The 24,330-nt window shown below is 43.3% G+C and overlaps 1 protein-coding gene across 4 annotated transcripts; it reads left to right on the top strand.

The window, feature by feature from the left end:
• The first annotated feature begins 210 nt into the window (after window positions 1-210).
• LOC147305513 (protein NDRG3-like) lies at window positions 211-24,027 on the top strand. 4 transcript variants are annotated; one of them, XM_086276548.1, is made up of 17 exons: window positions 211-366; window positions 6,736-6,807; window positions 7,015-7,047; window positions 12,448-12,553; window positions 12,656-12,776; window positions 15,621-15,683; window positions 15,776-15,836; window positions 15,933-16,019; window positions 16,834-16,890; window positions 16,976-17,079; window positions 17,689-17,754; window positions 17,839-17,890; window positions 17,971-18,018; window positions 19,806-19,841; window positions 20,039-20,090; window positions 21,043-21,081; window positions 22,007-24,027. In XM_086276548.1, the coding sequence occupies exons 2-17, from the start codon at window positions 6,748-6,750 to the stop codon at window positions 22,165-22,167; spliced, it is 1,146 nt and encodes a 381-aa protein (XP_086132674.1). In that variant the 5' UTR covers window positions 211-366; window positions 6,736-6,747; the 3' UTR covers window positions 22,168-24,027. The 4 variants fall into 4 exon arrangements, with proteins under 4 accessions (XP_086132674.1, XP_086132673.1, XP_086132671.1 ...); XM_086276547.1 differs by lacking the exon at window positions 22,007-24,027 and adding an exon at window positions 21,199-21,999; XM_086276546.1 differs by lacking the exon at window positions 21,043-21,081 and adding an exon at window positions 10,390-10,444 and having other exon boundaries at window positions 229-366.
• The last annotated feature ends 303 nt before the right edge of the window (window positions 24,028-24,330 follow it).

Raw genomic sequence — 24,330 nt, 5'->3', positions numbered from 1 at the left:
TTATTGTATTCTAATTTTTGCGTCATAACTTTTGCACTGTCCACTTCCTGCTGTGACAAAACAAATTTCCCACGTGTGGGACTAATAAAGGTTATCTTATCTTATCTTATATCAGAAACAAAGCTTCTGGTGCTCGTGGAAAATTTTGACACCTGTTGAGAATATGGCGGCTGATCTCGTGACCTGTTGTTTACGCTGACGTAGCTCCGCCCCGGACTGTCCGCGTGCTGCTGGTTGCGAGCTCAGTCAGTGAGAGAGGATCCTCGCGACCACGTCGATCTTAACGGCTGTCTTTGACGTTGAAACGGTCACAGGCTGCTGGATTAAACCGGTAACCTGAGCAGATTCCGGCGTTAACAATACACGGTGAGTAGCGTCTGGTCCGACTCGGCTCGGCACGAACTAATGACTGCTCTTCAGGATAATTAACCAGTTAACGGGTAAATGAGCGGGTTAGTTTCAGTGTTAACTCTTACTAGTTAGTGGTGGAGGTTATTAGCTCGGAGAACTAGCTTACATGGCGGCGGTGTGTTTGGTAACAGGTGTGTGTCGGTAACGTAGCAACGGTCGGTCTGCGGCTTAGCATCCGCGCTCATTAACGTTAAACGTTAAAGATCCTCCACAGTATAACTCCTGCCACTGTGTGTGTGGGCGTGTGGGCGGACAGCCTCGGTACATCCCGTTCAGCCCAGCCTCGCATCTATTGTTGTTACACGTTAATTAGTCGGATGGATGTCGGCAGGTGCGTAGCTGTTTGAGGCGTTTACAAGAACGTCGTGATGAGGCTTGTTTATAGAGCTGGGATTAAATAAATCCGCTCATGATGTCAGTCTCCTCACTTTTGCTAGTGCCGCACGTCCTGATCATTTACCTTTGATTTTATCAGCTCGTTTTCAGCCCCTTCTGATATAAAGCTGCAGTTCATTCCATTTGTTTATAGTCTGGGCATAATCAATCAATTTTATTGATTTCTTTATTGAGGTTCCTGGCTTAAATGGGGCTGTTCTATATACAGTTAAGGCAGAGGGTCTGTGTTATCTGACATAACAAATGTCTGTGCGGGTTCCTGAGATTTATGGCCATTAAATGTGTTTCAACAGCATTTTCATAAACCCTGCAAGAATCACCGATAAATATTAATGTGTAGGACAGGGGTGTCAAACTCAAATACACAGTGGGCCAAAATTCAAAACTGGAACAAGGTCGCGGGCTAACATTAATATTTATGGAGGAAAAAAATCTTCCTCCAGATTTAAGAATGAATCTTTTCTTTTGGACTCAGACAAGTTTTGCTGAAAAACTGATTATGGAACAAGCAAAGCTTAATACTAAACGATATATATATTAGCTGTATAATACCAGCAGGCCAGCTCTAATAATAATTTGGTATGGCTTCGCGGGCCAAATGTAATTAGGCTGCGGGCCAAATCTGGCCCGTGGGCCAGAGTTTGACACCTATGGTGTAGGATGAGACCATGTATGAATCTGTAGATGAAGAGCTACAGAAACGCACACAAAGGCACTAAAAGAGCAAATATATGATGACTTTAAGGACTCCTGTGTTAGGCTCACAGCACAGCTTTCTTATCAGTTTCACAGTCTAATAATAGTAATAATATAATAATAAGATCACCATATATCTCTTGGGTCATTGGGAATTTTGAATTGGTCTTTTAGAACCTATTTCGTTGGTCAGTCCTTAAAAAGCAGGTGGACAAGCAGAAGCCCACAGACTGGGAGGCAGGGATGAATCTCCAGAAGCTGATATAAGCCTCTACAGTCACTATATCACAGAAACATGTAAAAAATAATAATAAGAGAAATAAAAACTGAAGCTGCGAATAAATGAAACACAAATTTTTACTGTACTGCTGGTACCTTGAGCTTTAATGTAGGAGCGGCAATGCTCAGCCTCGCTCTCATGCTGCAGGCATCGCTGCTAGAAACTGAGAGGATAGCAAAGTTTAGCATAAACTTATTTAACCTGTTCTTTGTTTCTGTGTTAAACAAACCTGTGGTAGACAGGAGCGGCTCAAAAAGTCACTTCTTCATATTTCAGTTGATCACACGGTTTATTAAAGGACTCTTAATGGCTTTTCCCCCACTGAGCTTTTAATCACAGTGACGAGTGGTGCTGCTGTTGCTTTGAGTCCTTTTCTTTCACTCCACCTGGGCTCGCCGCCTCGGTCGTGGCTCCGCCTCGTTGCCACTTGCTGTGAGAGAAGAGGCATCAGCTCACCATAAACTACCACAGCACCATCTGTGCTGCTGTTTTAGTCACAGGTGTGCTGCGAAACACATTTTAAAGTCTGCACTCCATTTTTAGACACATGAATGAAACCGTCACCACAGACACCTTCACTTGTGTTTACCACACCACTAATAACAGCCTCTGTGTTTCAGTTGCCTCACACGCTGCCTTAATACAACACTGAGATACCATCAGGAAAGAAAAACTGTTGGTTAGTCAGGGTTGTACCAGTCTGTTTGCTGATTGGAAACAGCATCAGTGGCAGGAACAGACCAATGGCTGGCCAGTCAGCTTTATTGGGCCTGGACCATCAGGTCATCGGTTTTGTTGCAGACTGTGGATGCAGCAAAGAGCCTGGGGTGGACACAAACCCAGATTCTCACTCCCAGCTCATCACATAGTGGCTTTTATATGCGAGGCCCATCATTCTCAGCCAGATGAGCTCTAAAAGCGTGCTGTGATGAGCCACATTTGAAATAAATCATGTTGAAATCAGATGGATTTTTACACTAATTTTGAATTTTAATTTTGCACTGAATTCAAGCTCTTGTTGGACTTTGATATAACTTTGATATAATAGGTAATGTCTATATTTTTCCTCAGAATGGTAGTTAAAATAAAAACTGCAGCATGTCTAAGTTGAGGTGTAGTTTTTGGATTCGCCGCGTGTCTCATATCAGGTTGCTGCAAATGTTCAAAAGGAGCCTCAACTACTGCATAGAAACAGTCATCCTCCCTGGTCTCTGATCCCCGGTCCTGAGAAGACATTTTCTTTTAGAAGACGCATAAATCTGTTTCACCTCAGTGCCGCATAATAAGAGTAAAATCTAATTGTAAAAAAGATCAGTTTAATTTCTGTACCGTTCATGTTTGGGTTTGGGATTGAGCTCGTTTTGTTTTCAGTTTGAGCTCCATCTGACTCGCACGCCGATTGTGTGTTTGGGTTGGAGCCAAAGTGCCCACAGGAAGCTCAACATCCATCCAAACCACTCTGCTGAAACACTGTTACCCAAGCTGTCTGCCCACACACACACACACACACACACACACACACACACACACACACACACACACACACACACACACACACACACACACACACACACACACACAGGAGGATGGCTTACTTCCAGCCAGAGATCACTGTTTCCATTAGAGTCACACAGGGTGAATTGTCCCACAGGTAGACTGTGACAGAGGCACAGAGACTGGGTTCATCCATCCACGGATGGATGGAAGGATAGAATGTCGGTCCAATGGAAATCAAATTAATTCACACCATGACATTTTCTGGTATTAGTGAAAGTCGATTCCATTCATCTGGATGTGTGATTTTGGGTGGGAGGGGTGTTTCGTCGCTTGTCCGGGTGACCTCTGCACTCTGAGCCGACTGCAGGTTTCCCCAACAAACGGTGCAGTTGTGTGGTTACTGGAACTAGCATTATTTACTAGCAATGTAGGATTGTTAATATGCAATCCTACATTGCTAAGATGGTGAAAGATGTACTCTAAGACCTCCTCCTCATTTCAGAGATTTCCTTTTTCCTTTTCACGTAAGCGTCATCCTTGATTCTCTGTTTAAACCAACGTTCCTCTGTGTTGGTTTAACACCTGCACACTGGCTTGCAGGTGTTAAATTGACTGACGAGTCCCAGCCTGATGATTTCTGTGTTCTGCTCTCCTCTAATTTGGTTGTTTGGTTTACCCAATATGTGATTTACGGTAGAGCAGGGCGATATGGCCAAAAATATTTATCACGATATATATTTGAAACGATATAACTGACGATATAATTTATGCGAGACAAGATACAACTCCACGACTTTACTAGCGCAAAAAACCCCATCCATTTATTTTCATTTAAACAAGCAGCTGTTTTTTATGTGCATTAAAGCTATATAAAAATGTAACAGTGCAAATGCAAATTCCTTGCTGAAAAGCAAGGCATTTCCAGTAGAAATGGGCTGGCATATCCTGAGTTCACCATGTATAGTATCCACTAAAGTTAAAAAGAGGTGCTTTGCTACATTAAGTGCAGTGTGCCAAATAAAAAAGTCAAATATGTATTTTTCGGACTATAAGGTGCTCGGGATTATAAGACACATTAAGCAAAACAAAGCAGTCAGATAAATCAAACTTTACTCAACTCATTCTTCTTGCTTCCTCCACTTCTGTACCATTGATTCATTAATGCTGTATTCTATCACAGCTGCTCTATTCCCATGTTGTTGCAGTATATTAATGATTAACCTCGTATTGTGGATGGATTATCTCAGTTGTTCTCCTGACTGAAGTTTGGTCCGTTTACAGCACATTATATAGCAGCTAGTCCAACTTCAGTAACCCTACAAACGTCACTGCTATTTAGTTTTCTGTCTTCATTTATGTTGGAAGTCAGAGAGAGGAGCAGAGCTGTACGTTTGAATTTTTTCAGAAATCTCTCAGTCAGAACATGCTATATCATGCTTAGGTAAATAGCGAAACTAGCGAGCTAACTTCCGCTAGCTTCCTGCTAACTTCTAACTCCGTTAAATGTAATAAATTTTGTTTTGATGGATGCCTGGATGCTACTTCATAGTTACACCTGGCTGGCAAAGCAGCAATGCTGATCCTTTTATTAAAGATGAAAGAATTTAGACAGTTTTTAACGCTCAGTGATGCTGCAGTGATCATTTGACTTTGGGACCTGAAGTGGACGGCGTTTTGGACCCAGATTACTCCCAGATTTACGAGCGCCTTAGTCCGACAAATACGGCAATAACGACGGCCGCTTGCATGTTCTACAAAAAAAAGTGCTTTGTTGTGTATCTGACGGACAAACACCAACACAGTTCCACATCACTGAAGTTGCAGCATTTTTACAAACAATTCTGGTTCATCGGTTTCACTCAACGATCCGCTGTCCCTCATTCTCCGTCGCCGCCATGCTTTTCGGCCACGTGCGTATGAAGACAAAGACACTGCACATGCAAGTTTTACCCATATTCTATCGCGATATTTTATTTTCTTATCGTTGCCTAACATTGTACCGGTATTACCGTGAACGGTATAATATGGCCCAGCCCTAATTTGCAGTGTTGATTTTGGTACATAACCGTGTACGCTATATTAGTTTGTATGAGCTCACGGCCCGTTGTTGGTTAGTGGACAACTGTACTGCTGTTGGCTGGGACTGAGGAGCTCACTTAGATGGGTGAGGAAGTGTTTCTTCCACTGATAGAGCTCCACCTCCACTCTCATGCATCATGGTATTAGGTATTTCATTTATAATATTGTTTTTAAAATAGTCATGAAAATGTTATTTTTAATTCCATTGAAATTAACCAAGTTAATTTGAAAATAAATTAGATAATTGTGTCATGAATAAGACATCAAAAAAGAAGAAAACAATGTTCTCACAACTGTTTTATTACATGATGAAACATATCTGTTCCACACTCACACACGTCATGGAAACACATTCACAAAAATGAAATTGTCTGTATTAAAGGAAACCTTCAGGAAGAAAACTGTCATCGTTAAATACTTGTGACAGTCACACCTGTGAGATCTTCACAGCTGCTGGATCATAAACTTTAATGCCAGCACTCATTTATAAAATCCATTGAATTAAAACTTTGAAACTCTTTAAATTCTTTGTGAGTCTGTTCTAACATTTTATGTGCTCATTTAGCTCACATGTACCAACTGAAACCAAATTCAGCTCTTAGCAAATCTTTATCTTAAAAACATGCGTGTCCGAAGTTTCTTAGTGGAGTTGTAGCTGTAGTGCTGTAGTCCACGCAGGGCAAACTAAAGAGACGGGCGCAGCCAACAGAAAGTGCAGCAAAAATGAAAGTTGATGCTGAAGAGAATTTCCAAGCTAGTTGAGAAACTGGGTACGTCTCCAGTCAGTGTAAAGAGAAGCTGCCGACAAAGAACAAAGGGGTCAAGGCTTTGGCACAGCGGGCTGTTTCTTTGAGTCTACTTTCAAAGCTGGATATGAAAGTTTCACGTTTTTGTGCTGGTAAAGTTGGCCTGAAGGGTTACAGGTAAACTACAGAGCTGCCATGTTCAGGCCTGAGGGGCTTTAAGACACATGCATGGATAAAATTGGATTAAACATTAGCATCTTGATGTGCCACATACGCCCAGCAGCTTCAGGTCTGAGGCTGTGTGGTTTCCTTCCTGCAGCACAGGAATCAGAAGGCTTAGTTTTGGTGAACTCGTTGTTTTAAAGGCTAATAAACTGTAGTAAAATGAGTCAAGTTTTACTTCCTACACAGTTTGTTCTTAATGTTTGTTTGTTTAAAAGTTAAATTGTTGTGGATGTGAAACAGTGTCAGCTGTTTTTTATTTACTTACTTTTGCTTCCTCTTATGCTTCTGACCACCCCCCCAAAAACAAACAGGAACGTTGTTTTTATTTATATATGTATTTATTAGAAGTCTCGACAACTGCAAGTAAAACAAACTGTTCCTCTTCCTGTTTGTGTGCTTTAACAGGTGGATTGTCCTATGATGGAGGAGCTACATGATGTCCAGCTCACTGAGATCAAACCACTGCTGACAGGACAGGTGAGGGGGCGGGGCTTACAGGGTGCCCTCAGACCTGGAGTCCAGGAGTTGGATGAAGTAAACTGTAAACTTTTATTAAGCTACTTCTGAGGAAAATGATTTTCTGTCAAATGAATTATAAAATACAGAGGTACAGTCGTCTTTGTGTTCAGTTCCTGGAAACTGCGATTGACATAAAAAGTGACAATTTTGTCTCTGTCTCTTCAGAATGGGAGGAATCTCCAGGATTTCGATTGTCAGGTGAGTCATCAGCAGAAATTCTGTTCATATTGTATTCATGGACAACATTTAACTGTTTCTGAGATGTAACACGGCCACCAACCGTGAGAGTTCTTAGTAATGACCCCAGCAGGGTCTTCTTTAAAATTCTTAGAGTGAACAGTACAAGTTTATTTGATAACCTGTAGCTGAGAATGAAAGTGACTCTGTGTGAGAGAAGTGGATAAAACCTCAGAGATACTTCATCCTTGTGTAATTACAGGCCCATCAAACAGTGTTTGCTGTTTGATGGCTGCTGTGTGTTGTTGAGCAGAATCGATTTAGGAGGAAACAAGTCCACACTGATCAGTCACGTTCAATATTAGCTATTATTAGAAGCGGCGCTGATGGAGGCACATGTTTTATTGAACTGTTGTTCACCTTTACATGCGTGGAAGCAGAGGGGGTGGAAGCATTTACAGAGCAGCCTGTTTTTGTATCAGCACCCAGCTGTGGTATGTGTTTGGGCTATTTCAGCACTCTAACTGTCCAGAACTGGAGGTTTTCTTCATTTTGGAGTGTTTATTTCCCCCTCACTTTGATCTAGTTCTTGTGTTTTAATCTGAAGGTTTGACTGTGAAAGGGGCTGTTCAGTTTTTGGACTCTCTCAGCTGATTTAGCTGTGGCCCTCTGGTCCAACCTCAGTGTGAGTTTAGGGTCTTCTAAACCTGCTTGGACCGATCCTGAGATGACATGCATGATGTCAGCTGATGTGATAATACACTATGCATTCTTCCTGCCTTGTAATAAAAACAAAGGCTGGTCCAAAAAAAGACAAACAAGCAGAGTTTAACTGTATGGATGGAAAGTGTCCCAGTCTGTCATGTTTGAGGAGAACTGTGAGGCTGAAGTCAGCAGGACTGCACATGGATCGATCCTCTGGACCCGTCATATTAACGTCACAGCAGGTCAGTCTGCATCAGCGACGGGGTAAATGTAGAGCAGTGAGCTGCTGCTCGGACTGTTTGTTCCCCAGCTGTGTTCGTGTCAGGGAAATCGACATTTTCCTCACAATTTAAAACAAAAATAAAAACGCCAATAATACAGTAGATGACATTCAGTGTATTTCATATCACCCACTGGTTACAGACTGGGTATTTTTGCTGTAGATCAGAATTAGTCAAGTGGGCACAGTGCTAAGTTATTAGCTAATTCTAGCTAGCTCGGATATCAGCCTGCACCCATAAACTGGACAGCTGCGTCACACAGATACCTGCTAGATAGTGCTCCACAACATCTGGAGAAAAAAATCCTAGAACTTCCCAAATCAGCACAACAGCACGGTCCACAGGTCCAGACTCAGGTGTCTGTGTGTTCTGTTAGAGGACTGAAGATTAATCAGGACAGTAAATTCTCAGCAGACTTTTAAATTAGTCAGTTTCAAGAGAAGGAGATGAAGTTTAATTAAAAAGTTCCACAAACGTCTCAGGTGGTTCACTCAGAGTGTGCAGCTGTGAGTCTGCTTCTTTTCTAGTGATCTGAGCTTTTCTTAAAAACAGCCAGGTGGATAAATCCACTGATTTCTGGGTAATGGTGTTAAATCCACCTGTTGAGCTGGCAGCTAGGGCTGGGCCATATTATACCGTTCACGGTAATACCGGTATAATGTTAGGCAACGATAGGAAAATGAAATATCGCGATAGAATGGGAGTAAAACGCGCATGCGCAGTGCCTTTGTTTTCATACGCACATGGCCGATTGTTGAGTGAAACAGATGAACCAGAATTGGTTTGTAAAAATGGTGCAACTTCAGTGATGTGGAACTGGTTTGGTGTTTGTCCGTCAGATACACGACAAAGCACATTTTTTTGCAGAACATGCAAGCGGCCATCGTTATTGTCGTATTTGTCGGACTAACATGCTCTTAAATCTGGGAGTAATCTGGGTCCAAAACGCCGTCCACTTCAGGTCAAACAACACTGCAGCATCACTTAGAGTTAAAAACTGTCTAAATTCTTTCATCTTTAATAAAACGATCAGCATTGCTGCTTTACCAGGTGTAACTATAAAGTTTAACTTCCAGGCATCCATGAAAACAAAAGTTATTACATTTAACGGAGTTAGAAGTTAGCAGGAAGCTAGCGGAAGTTAGCTCGCTAGTTTCGCTAGTTACCTAAGCATGATATAGCATGTTCTGACTGAGAGATTTCTGAAAAAAATCAAACGTACAGCTCTGCTATCACTTCCAACATAAATGAAGACAGGAAACTAAACAGCAGTGACGTTTGTAGGGTTACTGAAGTTGGGCTAGCTGGTATATAATGATGTGCTACGTGATCGCTAGCGACACAGCTATGTTAGCATAACATAAACAGTGAAGCTGGAGGACGAACACTAACACTTTTCCACTTATAAAAGTTAACGTGAAGGTTCCTCATGGTTAGAGACAAATGCAATCGCATGGCAGGATACTGTAAACGGACCAAACTTCAGTCAGGAGAACAACTGAGATAATCCATCCACAATACGAGGTTAGTCATTAATATACTGCAACAACATGGGAATAGAGCAGCTGCCAGAGAATTCAACATTAATGAATCAATGGTACAGAAGTGGAGGAAGCAAGAAGAATGAGTTTAATAAAGTTTGATTTATCTGACTGCTTTGTTTCGCTTAATGTGCCTTATAATCCCGTGCACCTTATGGTCCGAAAAATACGTACTGCACACTGCAGTTTAATGTTGCAAAGCACCTCTTTTTAACTTCAGTGGATATTATACATGGTTATGCTCAGGATATGTCAGCCCATTTCTACTGGAAATGCCTTTTGGTTAAACTTTCAGCAAGGAATTTGCATTTGCACTGTTACATTTTTATAAAGCTTTAATGTACATAAAAACCAGCTTCTTGTTTAAGTGAAAATAAATGGAAGGTTGTCTTTTTGCGCTAGTAATGTTGTGGAGTTGTATTTTGTCTCGCATCAATTATATCGTCGGTTATATCGTTATCGCAAATTTTCAAATATATATCGTGATAAATATTTTTGGCCATATCGCCCTGCTCTACTGGCAGCTGCACCTGCAGTACGCCTGTGTCGTCTGTGTGGTTTGTATGAGTGGAGGGAGCTCTCATCAAACCTCCTGCAGGTAGAAATAAAGTACCTTAAGCTGAAGGGGACTGCAGATAGAGAGAGGGCAGGTTCGACTGTTTAGACTTTAAGACCTTCCACTTCTCGGCCAATGACCACATGGATTATGTCTCTTGATCCAATCATACCACCCCCGCTTCCCGTCTCTGTGTTCACTCAGCAGAAGGCTGAAGGACGTCAGCACGGCTGACCTCCATCTTTCTGAAACCTTTTCTCTTCCTCCTGTCCTCTGTCAGGATGTCTGACTCTCTGGATCTGCACCAGATCTTCTGTTCTTTAGAAGTTGGGGTGGTGAGTCAGCTGCTCATTAGCTCCTCTGGAGTCATGCTTCACCAGCTGATACCTTACAGCTGCTGAGCCAGTTTGCTTCGTAGCTTGCTCTCTGCTTTTAGTTGCCTCGAGTTAGCTGGAGAGGAGTTGGCTGCTTTTCCATGCTGTGATATTAATCCGTTAAAATGTTACTTACAACACGTCCGTCTATGTACAGCGCTATCGTGTCTGAGGACTGTTCTTCATGACTGTGGCTGCGTGTTTGGGCTCACTGTCACTGCTCTGATGGTACTGCATGAGTAACAGCATTGAGACCACTATTTCTGATTGCAGGGAATTCACTTCCTGCCTCAGACGGTTCAGAGGTCGCCGAAGTGGACCTCAGAACCGTGTGAGGTCCACTTGAATAAAGCGTGCTGTCAAAGCAGAGACTCAGCCGTTGCATTGGAAAACTGTGAAAACTAATTTTTGAGTTCAGTTCAGTATAGAGGCTTCATAATGTGTTTTCTTATTCTTTTAAGATACACTGTTTCCCCAAAGTCAGGAACAGCTGTAACACTTTAGCTAAAGCACTTTGTTTTAAACATGCTTGGAGCTTCACTCTGCTGCCTGCAGACTTTCATCCTACAAACTTCTGCTAGAGGAAGTATCACAGTTTGACTCACCAATCCAGAGAAAAGCTCTCACACTTTCATACAAAGGTGAATCCCTCCACTTGTTTTCCACATCACAGGTCCTGAGCCCGTCTGACCGCACTCCTGAATAAAGGTCTGCATGAAGCGAGTCCTCAGATTCACATCATCAGCCTAATTTATTTCCAGTCCTCACGTTGACGCACGTGTCTTGTTGCTGTGCTCACTTGTAGAAATGAGACTCATCAAAGAAACTGACTTTTCAAGCATCCTCGTGTTTACGTGCACTGAACCTCACACACGGGCTTGTACTCAGCCTGGTTTCACACAGGAAGTTTCAGAAGAGTCGTCCTGGGATCTTTTCCACAGTTTTCCTCTCTCACATGAAGCACGCAGCAGGAAACGACCTGCTTTAGACACGATTCTGAATTGATACTGATAGTACCTTAAATCATTTGTACAGAAGTCCACGTACTATGGACTTGCCAGTGATCACGATTATTTAACGAGGTTTCTCAAAGACTGGAAAAAATTGAGAGTACATCAAAATAGAAATCTGTGTTTTAATTAAGTGGATTTGCTTGAACTTTAATTACAGTTGAACTGGAAAAGCTAAATAAGTAAATCTGTGTGTACTGAAGCAGTTATTCCACAGCCTGGAGGGGGGAGAGTTTGGACTTTTCTGGAAAAAGTAAAAGAAAAATGTGCTGAAACAAACTTCTGTTCTTGTTCTAATATTAATTGGAACCCAAAATTGTAACTGAAATTAAAAATTGATCATTCATGCAGACTTTTTAAAACAGAACTGAAGACCTGGTGTTACAGAGCCGCTGAGGTTAATGCAGTGCAGGTGTGAAAATGGCGTAGTCACGTGTCACATGATGTTGTTTATTAGCACGTTTATAGTATATTTACTTAGTGAGGTGCTCTTCTGTGTGTCCGCTGACTCTGTGCTTTGAGTAAAAGCATACGAATGCTCTCACTGTGCCGCAGATCCAAACATGTAAAACTGTGTGTGCATGTGAGTAAGTATGAACTTCAGATCCATTAATGGGATCTGTCAGGTGGTTCCATGAGTCAGTAATGAGATTACAGCACCCATGAATCCATTCACAGGTCTGTGCGCCTGCCTGTGTTTCCATCTGTTACCAGATGAATGTGGATGATTTCCTACACAGCCTGTGACAGGCTGAGAGTTCGTGTGGCGTGGTTCCTGATCACATGAATATGAATGATCTGTTCAGAGCTGCTGACACTTGTTTACTGTTTTAAAATGACTCCAGATATTAGAGCCCCCCCCCCCCCCCCCCCCCCCCCCTTCCGTGCTGCAGTGCATGTTTGTTGTCGGTGCTGACAGGGCGGGGTTTGTGTGTTGTTCGCGATGCTGCTCAGGAGCACGATGTGGAGACGGCCCACGGCGTGCTGCACGTCACCATGAGGGGGGCCGCTAAAGGCAACCGGCCCACGATCCTCACCTACCATGACATCGGACTCAACCGTGAGTAAAACACGGACACGGTTAATGAAGCAACGAATTATGTGACAACAAAAACACAACACATTGTTTTCTTTGTGTTTGTGTGTGTGTGTGTGTGTGTAGATAAGTCATGTTTCAACAGCCTCTTTAACTTTGAAGACATGCAGGAAGTGACGCAGCACTTCTCAGTTTTGCATGTTGATGCTCCGGGACAGCAGGAGAACGCTCCTATATTCCCTACAGGGTAAAACACACACACACACACACACACACACACACACACACACACACACACACACACACTCAGCATGCTCTGTTGAGTATTAACACACACACACACACTCTCACACACACACTCACACACACACACACACACACACACACACTCACACTCACACACACACACACACACACACACACACACACACACACTCAGCATGCTCTGTTGGGTATTCACACACACACACACTCACACACACACACACACACACACACACACACACACACACACACACACTCAGCATGCTCTGTTGGGTATTAACACACACACACAGGTGCCGTTTTCCATGGTGTAACACTCACCAGTGTTTTCTTGTGGCTGATCTGCTGTTAACACAAAACTGTCCCCATTGAACAGCTGCTGTGTTTCTGTGAGGCTGTGTTTTTAAATCAAGAAAACTACCTCGGAGGATTGTGAGGACTCTGTTTAGTGTCAGAGCTGACGTTAGTCATTGACTTGATTTTTATTTTGAAATCAGAAAATGTATCAGATTTGTTTGAATCCAGAATATCAGAGATATTAAGTTAAGTTGAAGTTTTATGTCGTTACTGTGCAATAAAACCTTCTGGAGTTCAAATCTTAGTCTAAACCTCAAAGACTTTATGCAAAAATAGATTCTGCAAAGAATAGAAAAAGACTATATTTAATAAAAACAGTTATAATGTTGCAACAACATACTTCAGGAATGCTTGCTGCTTTTTTTAAAAACCCGTATTTAACCTGAAGTGTCCTGATATTTGCAGCATTTTGACTTGTTAGCAGAAACAGGAGCTGTCAGAGAAACCTGCACCAGCTTAGGAAGAACACTCTTCCTTTACACACAGTTACAGTGGTCGGTTACATTAGTAAGTGTCACGTTAACACTGGACCCTAAATCTATGCAGAGCTATTGTGTAGATTATGCTTCTTCACAATCTTCTAATTTTCCACTCAGATTTGTAAATAATAAAGCAGAGAGACAGACGGTGTCAGACGGTGATTGTTCCCACCTTCAGCTGTGCAGTAGCAGCTTCTGCTGGTGTGTGGAAACACAGCTCGGACAATCCACCCACAGCGGCTGTACACTGTGACAGCAGAAGCAGTTTGTTGTTATGAATACGATTACATCTGATAAGAATGATTTTCACAGCACTGGATATTATGATCGCTGCACTGCTTTAACTGTCCACTGGTTGCAGTTAAAGCAGGTTTGGATGGGGCAGGATGCTGAGCCACGTTCCTGATGCATCCATCAGTGTGTGCATGATGGGGAAAAGCTGTAGAACAAAGTGCTGCAGGACTGACTGTGTGGAAGGGTTAATGTGGCCTGTGATGAATGCCAGTTCTTTATTTCAGCAAGAACTTTGTTTTCTCTTGTTTTCAGGCAATAAAAATGACTTTATATTATGTAGTGGGTTTACATTACACAAAGAAAATGTTGAAAATAATTTATAATAATTCATCCAAACCGGTATAGTAGTAGTGACAACAAATAATGACCTACAAAGTAAACAGCAGCAGACTAAATCTAACAAAGAAAGATGATTTTCTAACAGCGCTTAAAATGTTGGTTAGTGATGTGTCGGTCGCGAACGACACTGCTCTTGGAGCCAGATCTTCAAAGTGAACGACGCAAGCCGGCTCCTTATTGGGAGCCGTGGTTTGTTTTTTTCCTCTCTCTCTCTCACTTTTTTCCGCTTCACTCGGCACGTGAGCCTTGTGCTTTGCGCTGGGCAGAGGGGGGAGGGGCGGTAGTTACACTCAGTAGCACAGGAACAGAGCGGGAGGGAGAGAGAGAGAGCCAGGGACAACAACGTCACATTAGAAAGGTATAGTAATCATCCACAACTATTTACAGCTGTGGATGATAAAGGATTCAGAAAGTTTATTCATGCAGGTCCATATGACAGAGAATATGCATGTTCTTTTTGTTTTCATATTTTAATTTATATTTAATTGTGTTGTGGTTTGCAGTGTTTTGTGTTGTTTCACTTTAAATTTGTTTAAAAGGAAAAAGCTGAAAATTTAAATAGTTAAAAGTTAAAATGTAAATAGTTGGTTTTTGTATTATATGATTTATTCGAATAAATAAAAGTATATTTACGGTGGCCCCTACATACAAAACACGTACAAAACACAACAGAAGTGCTCCAGGATGCTAGGGGGCAGTGTTGAGCTTTTGTTACCTGGTGGCTACACAAGCCAAGAAGTACCAACGACCAGATTTGTTGTGTGGTAGTAACAGGTAAATGAACTTTTTTAAAATTATTTGAATAAATATGAGTGCCTGTGTATAAATACACAAACAATACACACATGCTTTCAGTTGTGTAATTTAAGTGATCTAGTAGCTCTGCTTTGAAGTTCAGTTAAAGCTAGAAATGTGTTTTGGAGTTTTGTTTATATATAAACATATATAAACAAAACCAAGTTGTTTTTTTTACATTAGTAATTCCTTTTGTGCATAATTTTATATTGTTGCTGATAATAAATTAATTAAAGCAACAAAACAACCTGAAGACAACCTTCCATCTTTTGGAAGTAAAATGACACACAGACCGCCTACGATGGTCTCTGTCTTGACAAAATAATAACCCACTCAACTATTCTCCAGGCGTCAGTTATTTATAGAAGTCAGTGGCAGTGCTGTCTTCTTTACAAGCTTCTCCCCGAGGTTCCCCGTCTCTCAAAAGTTCTGTTCTACACAAACGAAGACTATCTGACACTGACACACTATCTGACACACATCTGTGTGTCAGATGTGAGTTACTCCGTCCCCAAGTGGGTGTGATGTCCTCTGAAGTGATGTAAACATGACTGTGTGTGTAGGTACCAGTATCCCAGCATGGATGAGCTGGCTGAGATGCTGCCATCTGTCATGACCCAGCTTCAGTAAGTCTGCCGTCTTCTGTTCAGTCAAGTGCATGATGGGTAATTTTCAGACAGACAGCATACCCTAATGTGTATCTGTGTGACATCATCAGCATAAAGAGCGTGATTGGTATCGGCGTTGGAGCCGGAGCATACGTCCTCACCAAACTGGCAGTAAGTAGCAAACAGGAGGGACAGGAGGGTCGCTGGTTTTCAGTCTTGATGATGATGAAGATGATGTAACTGATGACGGTTGTTGTCGTGTTTCAGCTGAATGAGCCCAGTTTGGTGGAGGGTTTAGTTCTGATTAACGTTGACCCGTGTGCCAAGGGTTGGATCGACTGGGCTGCCTCCAAGGTAACACACGCACGCACACACACACAAACTCTGGATACCGACTCCAGCTGTCCTTAAACATCTGCAGGTGGAGAAATGTGGAGCCAGGATAAAATGAATACGTATGATTTGTTTTTTTTAAGTTTGCATCTTTTGAAAAAGAAGAAAGTAAACAAAGAGGAAGTTTGTTAATTGTATTGAACTAAAAGTCAACTTCAGATACTTTCTTATCGGTAATGGTTTGAAAGAAATGTTCTCACCACCACTTTTCCATGTGCATGCATGTAAAGCCAAAAGGAAGAGAGTGCAGTACTAAGACCCACACAGAAAAAAGTGAGAGGATGCAAAGCATGAAATCGAGAAGCTGCAGTGGAAGTGGCTTGCAGAGTGGCTTGCAGAGCCAGCAGCAACTGAAAGCAGGCTGAAGCAGCTAAAGTGGCACGTGCCATATAATATTTACCAAGAGGATGCACAGAAAACTGTCACCATGCTCAGTTTTGAGAAAATTATTATTAAGGTGTTTTTTTTTTTTTTTTGCCACAAAAAGTCTGTGTGATGTCCGAGCGGTAATTATTCGATGGATGCACAGTGAGAGGTTCAGCTGTGCTCAGGCAGCATCCTCGTCTAAACCGCAGAGAGCGGGTCGAGTGAGTGAGAATACGGAGCAGAAAGACACATCTGCAGGCGAGCTCTGAACGAGCTCAGGTCTGTCTGCAAGCTCCAGAGTTCAACTGTCCTTACAGTTAGTCACTGCGTGTGAACAGAGACAGCATCATTTAAACTGTCAGCCGAACACCAAGAATCAGTTTGTCTGTTCGTCTTTTGTCTCCTGCAGCTGAGCGGCTGGACAAGCAACCTGGTGGACATCATCATGGGGCATCACTTCAGCACTGTGAGGACAGCAGGCACTGCAGGCTCGTTCTGTATGACTCTAAGCTGTGGTTAACCACCACTGAAACCTGTGTGTGTGTGTTTAGGACGAGTTAACAGAGAACAAGGAAATAATCCAGACGTATCGACTCCACATCTCTCAGGATATACCACAGGACAACCTGGCCATGTTCTACAACAGCTACAGCAGGTAGGACACTGAACACTGTGGATGTGATGAATAAATGCAATTTATAAATGCGATTAATCCTCGCCTGAAGCTAAAGTGATGCTTCATTTTTCAGAAGCACCCTGACCCAAACACTGAGGTTGTTTGGACTAATTGCATCTTTCAGGGCAACAAAATGCTCCGTAATTATCTGAGAAACAGTGTTTAACAGAGAGCAGGCTGCAGAGCGCACACTGACAGCTTTGCTTTCAAGCCCCTGTAATCATCATCAGTGACAGCGGACGGGAGCTGGAAATAAGAGCTGTGCTGATCTTTAGGAAGAAGACACATGTGTTTTGACAGCTCAGGTGGCAGAACAGACATCCTCACATCACAGGTGTGAGCAAATCATTATTCACATCAAGTTTCAGTGCAGAGTGCTAACAGGCTGAAGGACCCTTCAGAAAGCTTCAGATTTTCATTGGTTTTATCGTTGCTTCGATCTGATCCGAGCTCCTTACAAAGAAAGAAAATCCCAGACTCACTGATGCTGCAGCTCACTGTGTCCACTTCACTGCCTTACTGTGTGTGTGTGTGTGTGTGTGTGTGTGTGTGTGTGTGTGTGTGTGTGTGTGTGTGTGTGTGTGTTAGTCGCGCCGAGCTGCAGATGGAGCGTCCTGTCTCTGGTCTGAATGAGAACACAGCCACCACCGTCAGGTATGTCTTCGTCTTCTTTCACCTCGTTCAACATGTCTGACGGTCATGTGACTCGTTCCGTTATTCGGCGTGCTCGTTTCTCAGGTGTCCCACTCTGCTGGTCGTCGGGGACTCGTCGCCTGCCGTTGATGTCGTGGTGAGTGGCTGCCCTGTTTCCATGACAACAGCCAGTAAATGATGTCACATTCTAGTGAACACTGTCTGTGCGCTCTGCAGGTGGAGTGTAACTCCAGAATGAATCCCACCAAGACCACATTGCTCAAGGTACCGTCTCTACTCATCATTTTATTTATGAAACCTGATGTCACCTGGGGTGGGGGGGCTAGTTAGTTGGATTAGCTGCAGTCGTAAACTATGTGGATGCAACACATGTATCAGCGTACACATACCAAGTAAGGGACCCATAAAAACACCCGAATTTCACTCACTGCAGCTGAAACACAAACATCTTGGATGGTCTGAACTGCACAGCTAACCATATCAGTACTGTTATGTTAGGCTGCACAGTATTTATGTTTCTAATAGAGTCTCATATATCATAATAAATACCCTGCACCCTTTAAAACTCCCACCCTCCACAGATCTGGATTTTTAATTTTTGTCCTTCAGCTGTAAAAGGCTAAAAGGTCATCCGCTCACCCCGCTGGGTGGGCGGATGACACGGTTTGACTTTCTGAGTTTAGAATTTAACTTTTAATTGTTTGTCTTTGTTTCTATGAATTTATCGTGAAAGTGGGATTTTCATGGGGGTTAATTTAATCTTTCTTCCCATCATACTCCACCACCACTGATGAGGGATTATTGAAATGTGATCTGAATATCCAAAAATTAATCTGCTTAATAAATATTTCTCAGACTTGTTCAGACTGTTTAAAAGAGTCTCTGTATGTCTAAGGCTGCGTTCACACTGCAGGCGAAAGCGCATCAAATCCGATTTTTTTGACCCTATGTGACCCATATCCGATCATACTATGACAGTGTGAACGGCACAAATCCGATATTTTCAAATCCGATCTGGGTCACTTTCGTATGTGGTCCTGAATCCGATACATATCCGATGTTTTAGAAAGCGACTGCTGTGTGAACGGTCAAGTCGCATTAAATCCGTCTTTTACGTCACTGACACAAGACAGATGCTAATTATCAGCGCCAGAGAAGCGCCCGAGAAGACATCGTGAACGCTTCCTGGCCATCTGGTGAAAGTGCTGGGAAGACAACGTTGGAGAAACGTGAACATTTTATTTGTACTGCATAACCTGCAGATTCTGACAGAAATCTGCAGCTATCCTTTGAAGCACCGCTCCTCTAAAACAGCAATAAGGATCATTATTAGGTTATTTACATTATTATGTAAATAACAAAATAACTTAAAGCAAAAATTGGGAAACATGAAGTCCGAAGTCTTTATATTAAGGGCCATCAGTCAAACATACTGTTTGCTCTGGGTCTAAACAGAGCGCGTTGTGTGTGACGTCTTCTTTTGCGCATGCGGCCACTTTGAGCGTTCACACTAGAGCGCGTTTGCTGTCGCATTTTATTTGTAGTGTGAACGAGCAGACAAAAAAATCGGATTTGATCAAAAAATCGGAATTGAGCATTAAGACCTGCAGTGTGAACGTAGCCTCACAAACCTAGACTTTAATGCGCTTGTTAGTTTTGGTCATCGTAGCGTTTAAAGCAGGGGTCTCAAACTCCAGTCCTCGAGGGCCGCTGTCCTGAAACCTTTCCATGTGTCCCTGTTGCAACACACCTGACTACAATTAGTATGTCATTAGCAAGAGTATAGAACTTGACTGCATGCTGAGGAGGCAATTCAGTCATTTGATTCATGTTACAGCAGCTCATGAGTGAATGAATGTTAGGGGTTGCCACCTCAGCATGCAGTCAAGTTCTATACTCTTGCTAATGAGCTACTAATTGTATTCAGGTGTGTTGCAACAGGGACACATGGAAAGGTTTCAGGACAGCGGCCCTCGAGGACTGGAGTTTGAGACCCCTGGTTTAAAGGGTCGCTGTTTTATCCCCATGATGTTTTTTTGTGTCTCCACTAGATGGCAGACTGTGGAGGACTTCCTCAGGTGGTTCAGGTGAGCCTCAGCAACTCCCTGCTTGTTCCTTCTCCTCCACCATGTTGTAATAATAAGAAAATAATCCTGTTGTAATAAAGATTAGGACCAGGATTTGTCCTTCATATTTGAAGTTTTGAAACTTAATACAACTTTAATGTTTGTAGTTGTTAGTAATTGTGTCAAATTGAGGAAATTTGTGTTTTGTTTTTCACCAGCCTGGAAAACTAGCCGAGGCCTTCAAGTACTTTGTGCAGGGGATGGGTTACAGTGAGTACCATTTCATGACTCCCCTTAATACTAAATGAAAAGCGTCTAACAGTTTGTTAAGTATGATCTCAGCTTTGGTTTATGGTTTGCACATTACCCGAGAGTTGTGCACTGTATTCAGTGTAAAAACATATGAATTCTACGAGCAGCTGGCCAGTGGTTCCTGCAGTTGCTGGCTGTCGCCGGGTGAAACTGGTCACAACGACGGTGCTGTACCAAAAATCTCTTTGTGATCACTTTGGTCACATGGCCACAGTCGCCTGTAGTTTATATGGAAGACGCCGACGCGTCTGTAAAGCAGTTCAGACACGCAGTTCAGGAAAAAGTGACATCACCAGTAATGCAGAATGCTTGCTTTTAAAGTAAAGGTACACATTGAAACATATTAGCTGTTTTGCTGGGGCACAACTTTTACTTTGAAAGTGAGCCGTTTCCAGTTTGTGTTTTTCACTTTCATTACTACTTAGAGAGCAGTGAGCGAGTGTTTGCAGACAAACTACGGGCGACCTCAGCAGTCTGCTGGCAGCCGTAGCAGCACCACATTCCTCTTCACCATCAATTTGATGGCAGCACGTTTACAGGTCTTGGCTAGCTGCACACGCCCACAGTGGTTGTGCGTTACGTTTGTAGACATTTCCTCCTGCAGGACTAACGCAGCGTGTGGTGCCCTCACACTCGTGTCTTTGTCTGTTTGTCCGTCTGTAGCTCAGCTTCACTAGATTTTCTGTGTAAGTAACAGTTTGCACAGCATGACCTGCCTTAGGATTTGTTGTAAACACACACACCTGATGTGTGTGTGTGTGTGTGCGTGTGTGTGTGTGTGTGTGTGTGTGTGTGTGTGTGTGTGTGTGTGTGTGTGTGAGTGAGTGATATTAAACTACAGCATGTTGGTTTCTCACCCTGCCCTCCTTCCTCTCTGTTCCTGTTTCTCTCTGTTGTTCTTTTCCTCCAGTCCCTCATGTTGCTTTACACCACATCAGCAGCCAATCAGGTATCAGGATTCCAACCAGAATCTGAACCCCTCTCGTCCTCTCCATCGTCCTCCCCCTCATATGTGTGTGCATGCTGTCGATCAGCTGATCACGCTGACGTTTTTCTTCCTTTGCAGTGAGCGACCAGCAGGCTGCGCTGCATGCCAGCACATCTCTCTGTTCACACTGTCGGCTCTCGGGCTCGACTCTGAGCTGCTGCTCGTGTCTGAAAGGCTGAAAACACTGTGACATGAGAAAGCTATGAGGCCGAGAACACACCTGTCCCACCGCAGGAATCCAACACTTCCTGTGAACTCTTCTGCTTTGTTTCCACTGCTGTACAAACCTCAGCACTTCAGAAACATGCTGCACAAAACGAAGTACCTCTGAAAGTGTCACTTTTAACACAGTTTAATCATAACACCGGGACACTCAGAGAAGAGACAGAGCAGGACAATCATGACTCAGTCAGATGGATCTGTGTTCGCTTAAGTCGAAGTGAGTTTTCTCACATGAACAGAGGGCTGGAGAGTTGGTCAGGATGTGTTGCAGGTGATAGTCTGCACCTGAACCATTCGCGGGGCTTGTGTTTAGATGAGGGAGCGTGCAGAGGGAGCCCACACACTGGACCATTAGCTTCGAGTCGTGTCCTCCTGAAAAGTAGTCATCCGTCCGGACAATGAGAGCAGTGGGGTGAAAGCAGAACACATGGACTTCCTGTTGTGCAGAAGGCCTGAGTGTTACAGCGGCTTCTCTTCGTCTGTGTGTAAAGTGAGCGTCACGCATGACAGGACAAAGCTTCAGTGTGAACAGACTGTCATCAGATTTGAATCCAGCGGCTCGGCTCACCGCGGACGATTCAAATCAGCCTCCGCTCATACATTCGCTGGCTCCGCCCTCTGTTACTCTGTCACTAACGCGTTTTCATCTGTGTCGCCCCCTCAGTGCCCACGGCGGGGATGACCCGGCTGGTTCGCTCCAGGACTCACTCGGCCTCCAGCGTGGGCTCCACAGACGGCGTCCGGAGCCGCAGCACCACCAACGAGGGCGCCAACTGCGCCGAGCCTGACAACACTGCAGTACACACCGTTGAAATGACTGCATAGGACTGTTCCCGTTTCCTCTGTGTACCTGCAGTTCTCTCGTCCAATCAGATCCTTCCTTTCTTTTAGTTGTAAATGTTTTTCCTGAAAATAGAAAGCCCTCAAAAGCTTCACTTCCAGCTGCCTGTTCTCTAAATTTGTTCCCTGTGAGTTTAGGGTTCGTTGAATGATGTCATAAACATTTCGGTGTTAGCTGCCGCCATGTTGGCTCCTTTTTCCTGCGCTCTGTAGGCGTTACTGCACACAGGTCAGTCGGTTTGTATGTATACACAGCTGTTGTGTTCCTTCACTGCTCCTTTCTCACTCCTGATTTCTTCTTTTAGTCATTACTCTTATATAATCAATATTTTGTTTATCTTTGCTGGTGGTGTTGGTTGATATGAAGCTCGTTTCTTAAATGAACCCTTCTTTGGTGCCCATTACAAAGTGGATGTGCTTCCGACCCAGATGTATTTTTGTAATCGCACTGACAGAAGATCTGTGACGCGAGTTTGACCTGGTTTAACGACAAAAAACGGCATCGCGAGCTGCGGTTCCCTAAATGGTTCCCTCGGTGTTTGTGAGCGTGCACCATGAAGCCGGGTCCTCGTACAGCTCAGTAAACACATTAAAACATGAAGGTCAGTGGGACTGAACTTTGAGCTGGTTTCGTCCGATGCTGTTTTGCTGATGTTTAAACGGGATTTTCTGTGGCCGTACAATTTGTTTTGCCTGAGCTTCAAGTGTAAAAACAACTTAGAGATTTTTTTCCAGATAATTTAGCGAAACATCCTGAAGTCTGCCTGTTACCTCCACAGTCTCCTCTCTTTCCCGTCTCTGAAGCTCGGTTCATTCGGCCCGTCCACAGCATGCTCCTTGTAGAGTGTTGGCATGCAAACTGTGCCGTGGTGTCAGTGTAGTGAGTAATGAGATGTTGTTCAGCTGTAAACTTGCTGCTCTCCATCTGAAACAAACCAAACCTCAGATGAGGATTCTCTAGGCTGAAGCTGGCAGCAGGGGGCGCTGGAGGTGGTCGTAGTTGCTGCAGAAATCTTGGAGCATTTCTTGGATTCTGGTTATTTGTAGGAATTGTTTTTTGGGAAAAAATGTTAATGAAAACTTTCACCACAAGGTGGCGGTGTTTTACCAGAAAGCTGTGATGACTGTGAAAGAAACACTACTGTACAGATGTTAACGCTGATTCACGGCTCCATCTAGTGGATCAAAGTGGTATTACGTGATAGTACAGCTCAGCCTTGTTTCAGCATTGGCTGAGATCTCTGCAGTACGTAGATGTTGTAGACATGAGATGGGAGCTGCTGTCAGTTTTCTCACTGCATAATAAAAGTGTCACACTTGGCAGAAGGCGTTTCTACTGGAAACAAACAGCTGATGTGTAAAAGAAACAGAATGAACCAGGGTTTTTTCACCCACTGAGAAGCTGCTTTTCTCCTACAGTTGACAGCAGGCTGTTTGGCTTTCTTGGAAATGTCCTGCAGCTTTCAAGGAACATTTTCTTGGAACGTGATGGAAAATACAGCCGAGGCCAAAGGGTGACCTTGGTCATGGTGTTGCTGCCCCCTGCTGGACGATTCAGCAGGAAACGAACGCCAGTGTTTGTCAGCAGCTTTTCATGTCGACTCTTATGAAACATTCAGGTTTGGCGGGGACAGCAGGGTCGACCCATAAACTGTTCACTTCCTTTCTTCTCTATATTCTGACTGTGGTTCTGTCCTTGTTGTATTTATTACACTCATTTGTGTATTATTACTTTGGAAATTTCTACTGAAGCTTTGGTAGCGGTTCTGTTACAGAGAAGTTTGATTCACTGGATGTTCCACGATGTAAACACTGTTTGTAATGAAATAAAACTCGTTATCCAGAGACACGGTCGAGGCCGAGCGTCTCAGCTTTTCTTTAGTGGCTAAAAATACTCACATTCAGATTCTACTGGAAATAAATCAGCTGTTCAATGAAGCTGAGTGGCACGTCCATAGTGGGACATGGTCCAGAATAGTCCCACAGCGAGAGAGATTCTGATTCAAGTAGGGGTCTTTTGTGGGCTTTCTGTGTCTTCTGTGGTTCAATCACGTTTTATTTAACAGCACCAAATCACAACAGTCACCTCAAGGTGCTTTATATTGTAAGGTAGACCCTACAGGTTCAAATAAGTATCAGTGATATCTC

This window comes from Aulonocara sp. 'chitande type north' Nkhata Bay, linkage group LG20, assembly GCF_057382095.1.
Source record: "Aulonocara sp. 'chitande type north' Nkhata Bay isolate Kocher_YH1m ecotype deep benthic linkage group LG20, A_spYH_male_GT1.1, whole genome shotgun sequence".
In the NCBI taxonomy this organism is placed as follows: Eukaryota; Metazoa; Chordata; class Actinopteri; order Cichliformes; family Cichlidae; genus Aulonocara; species Aulonocara sp. 'chitande type north' Nkhata Bay.
Note: the sequence above shows the minus strand (reverse complement) of the source record. Positions and strands in the feature narration are given on the sequence as shown.

Bases quoted from the DNA above. Each gene is read 5' to 3' on its own strand.
- LOC147305513 (XM_086276548.1), top strand. From the start codon at position 6,748: ATGATGGAGGAGCTACATGATGTCCAGCTCACTGAGATCAAACCACTG. The intron at 7,048-12,447 runs GTGAGTCATCAG...GATGCTGCTCAG, and splicing joins TCCAGGATTTCGATTGTCAG to GAGCACGATGTGGAGACGGC. The intron at 17,891-17,970 runs GTGAGTGGCTGC...TGCGCTCTGCAG, and splicing joins CGCCTGCCGTTGATGTCGTG to GTGGAGTGTAACTCCAGAAT.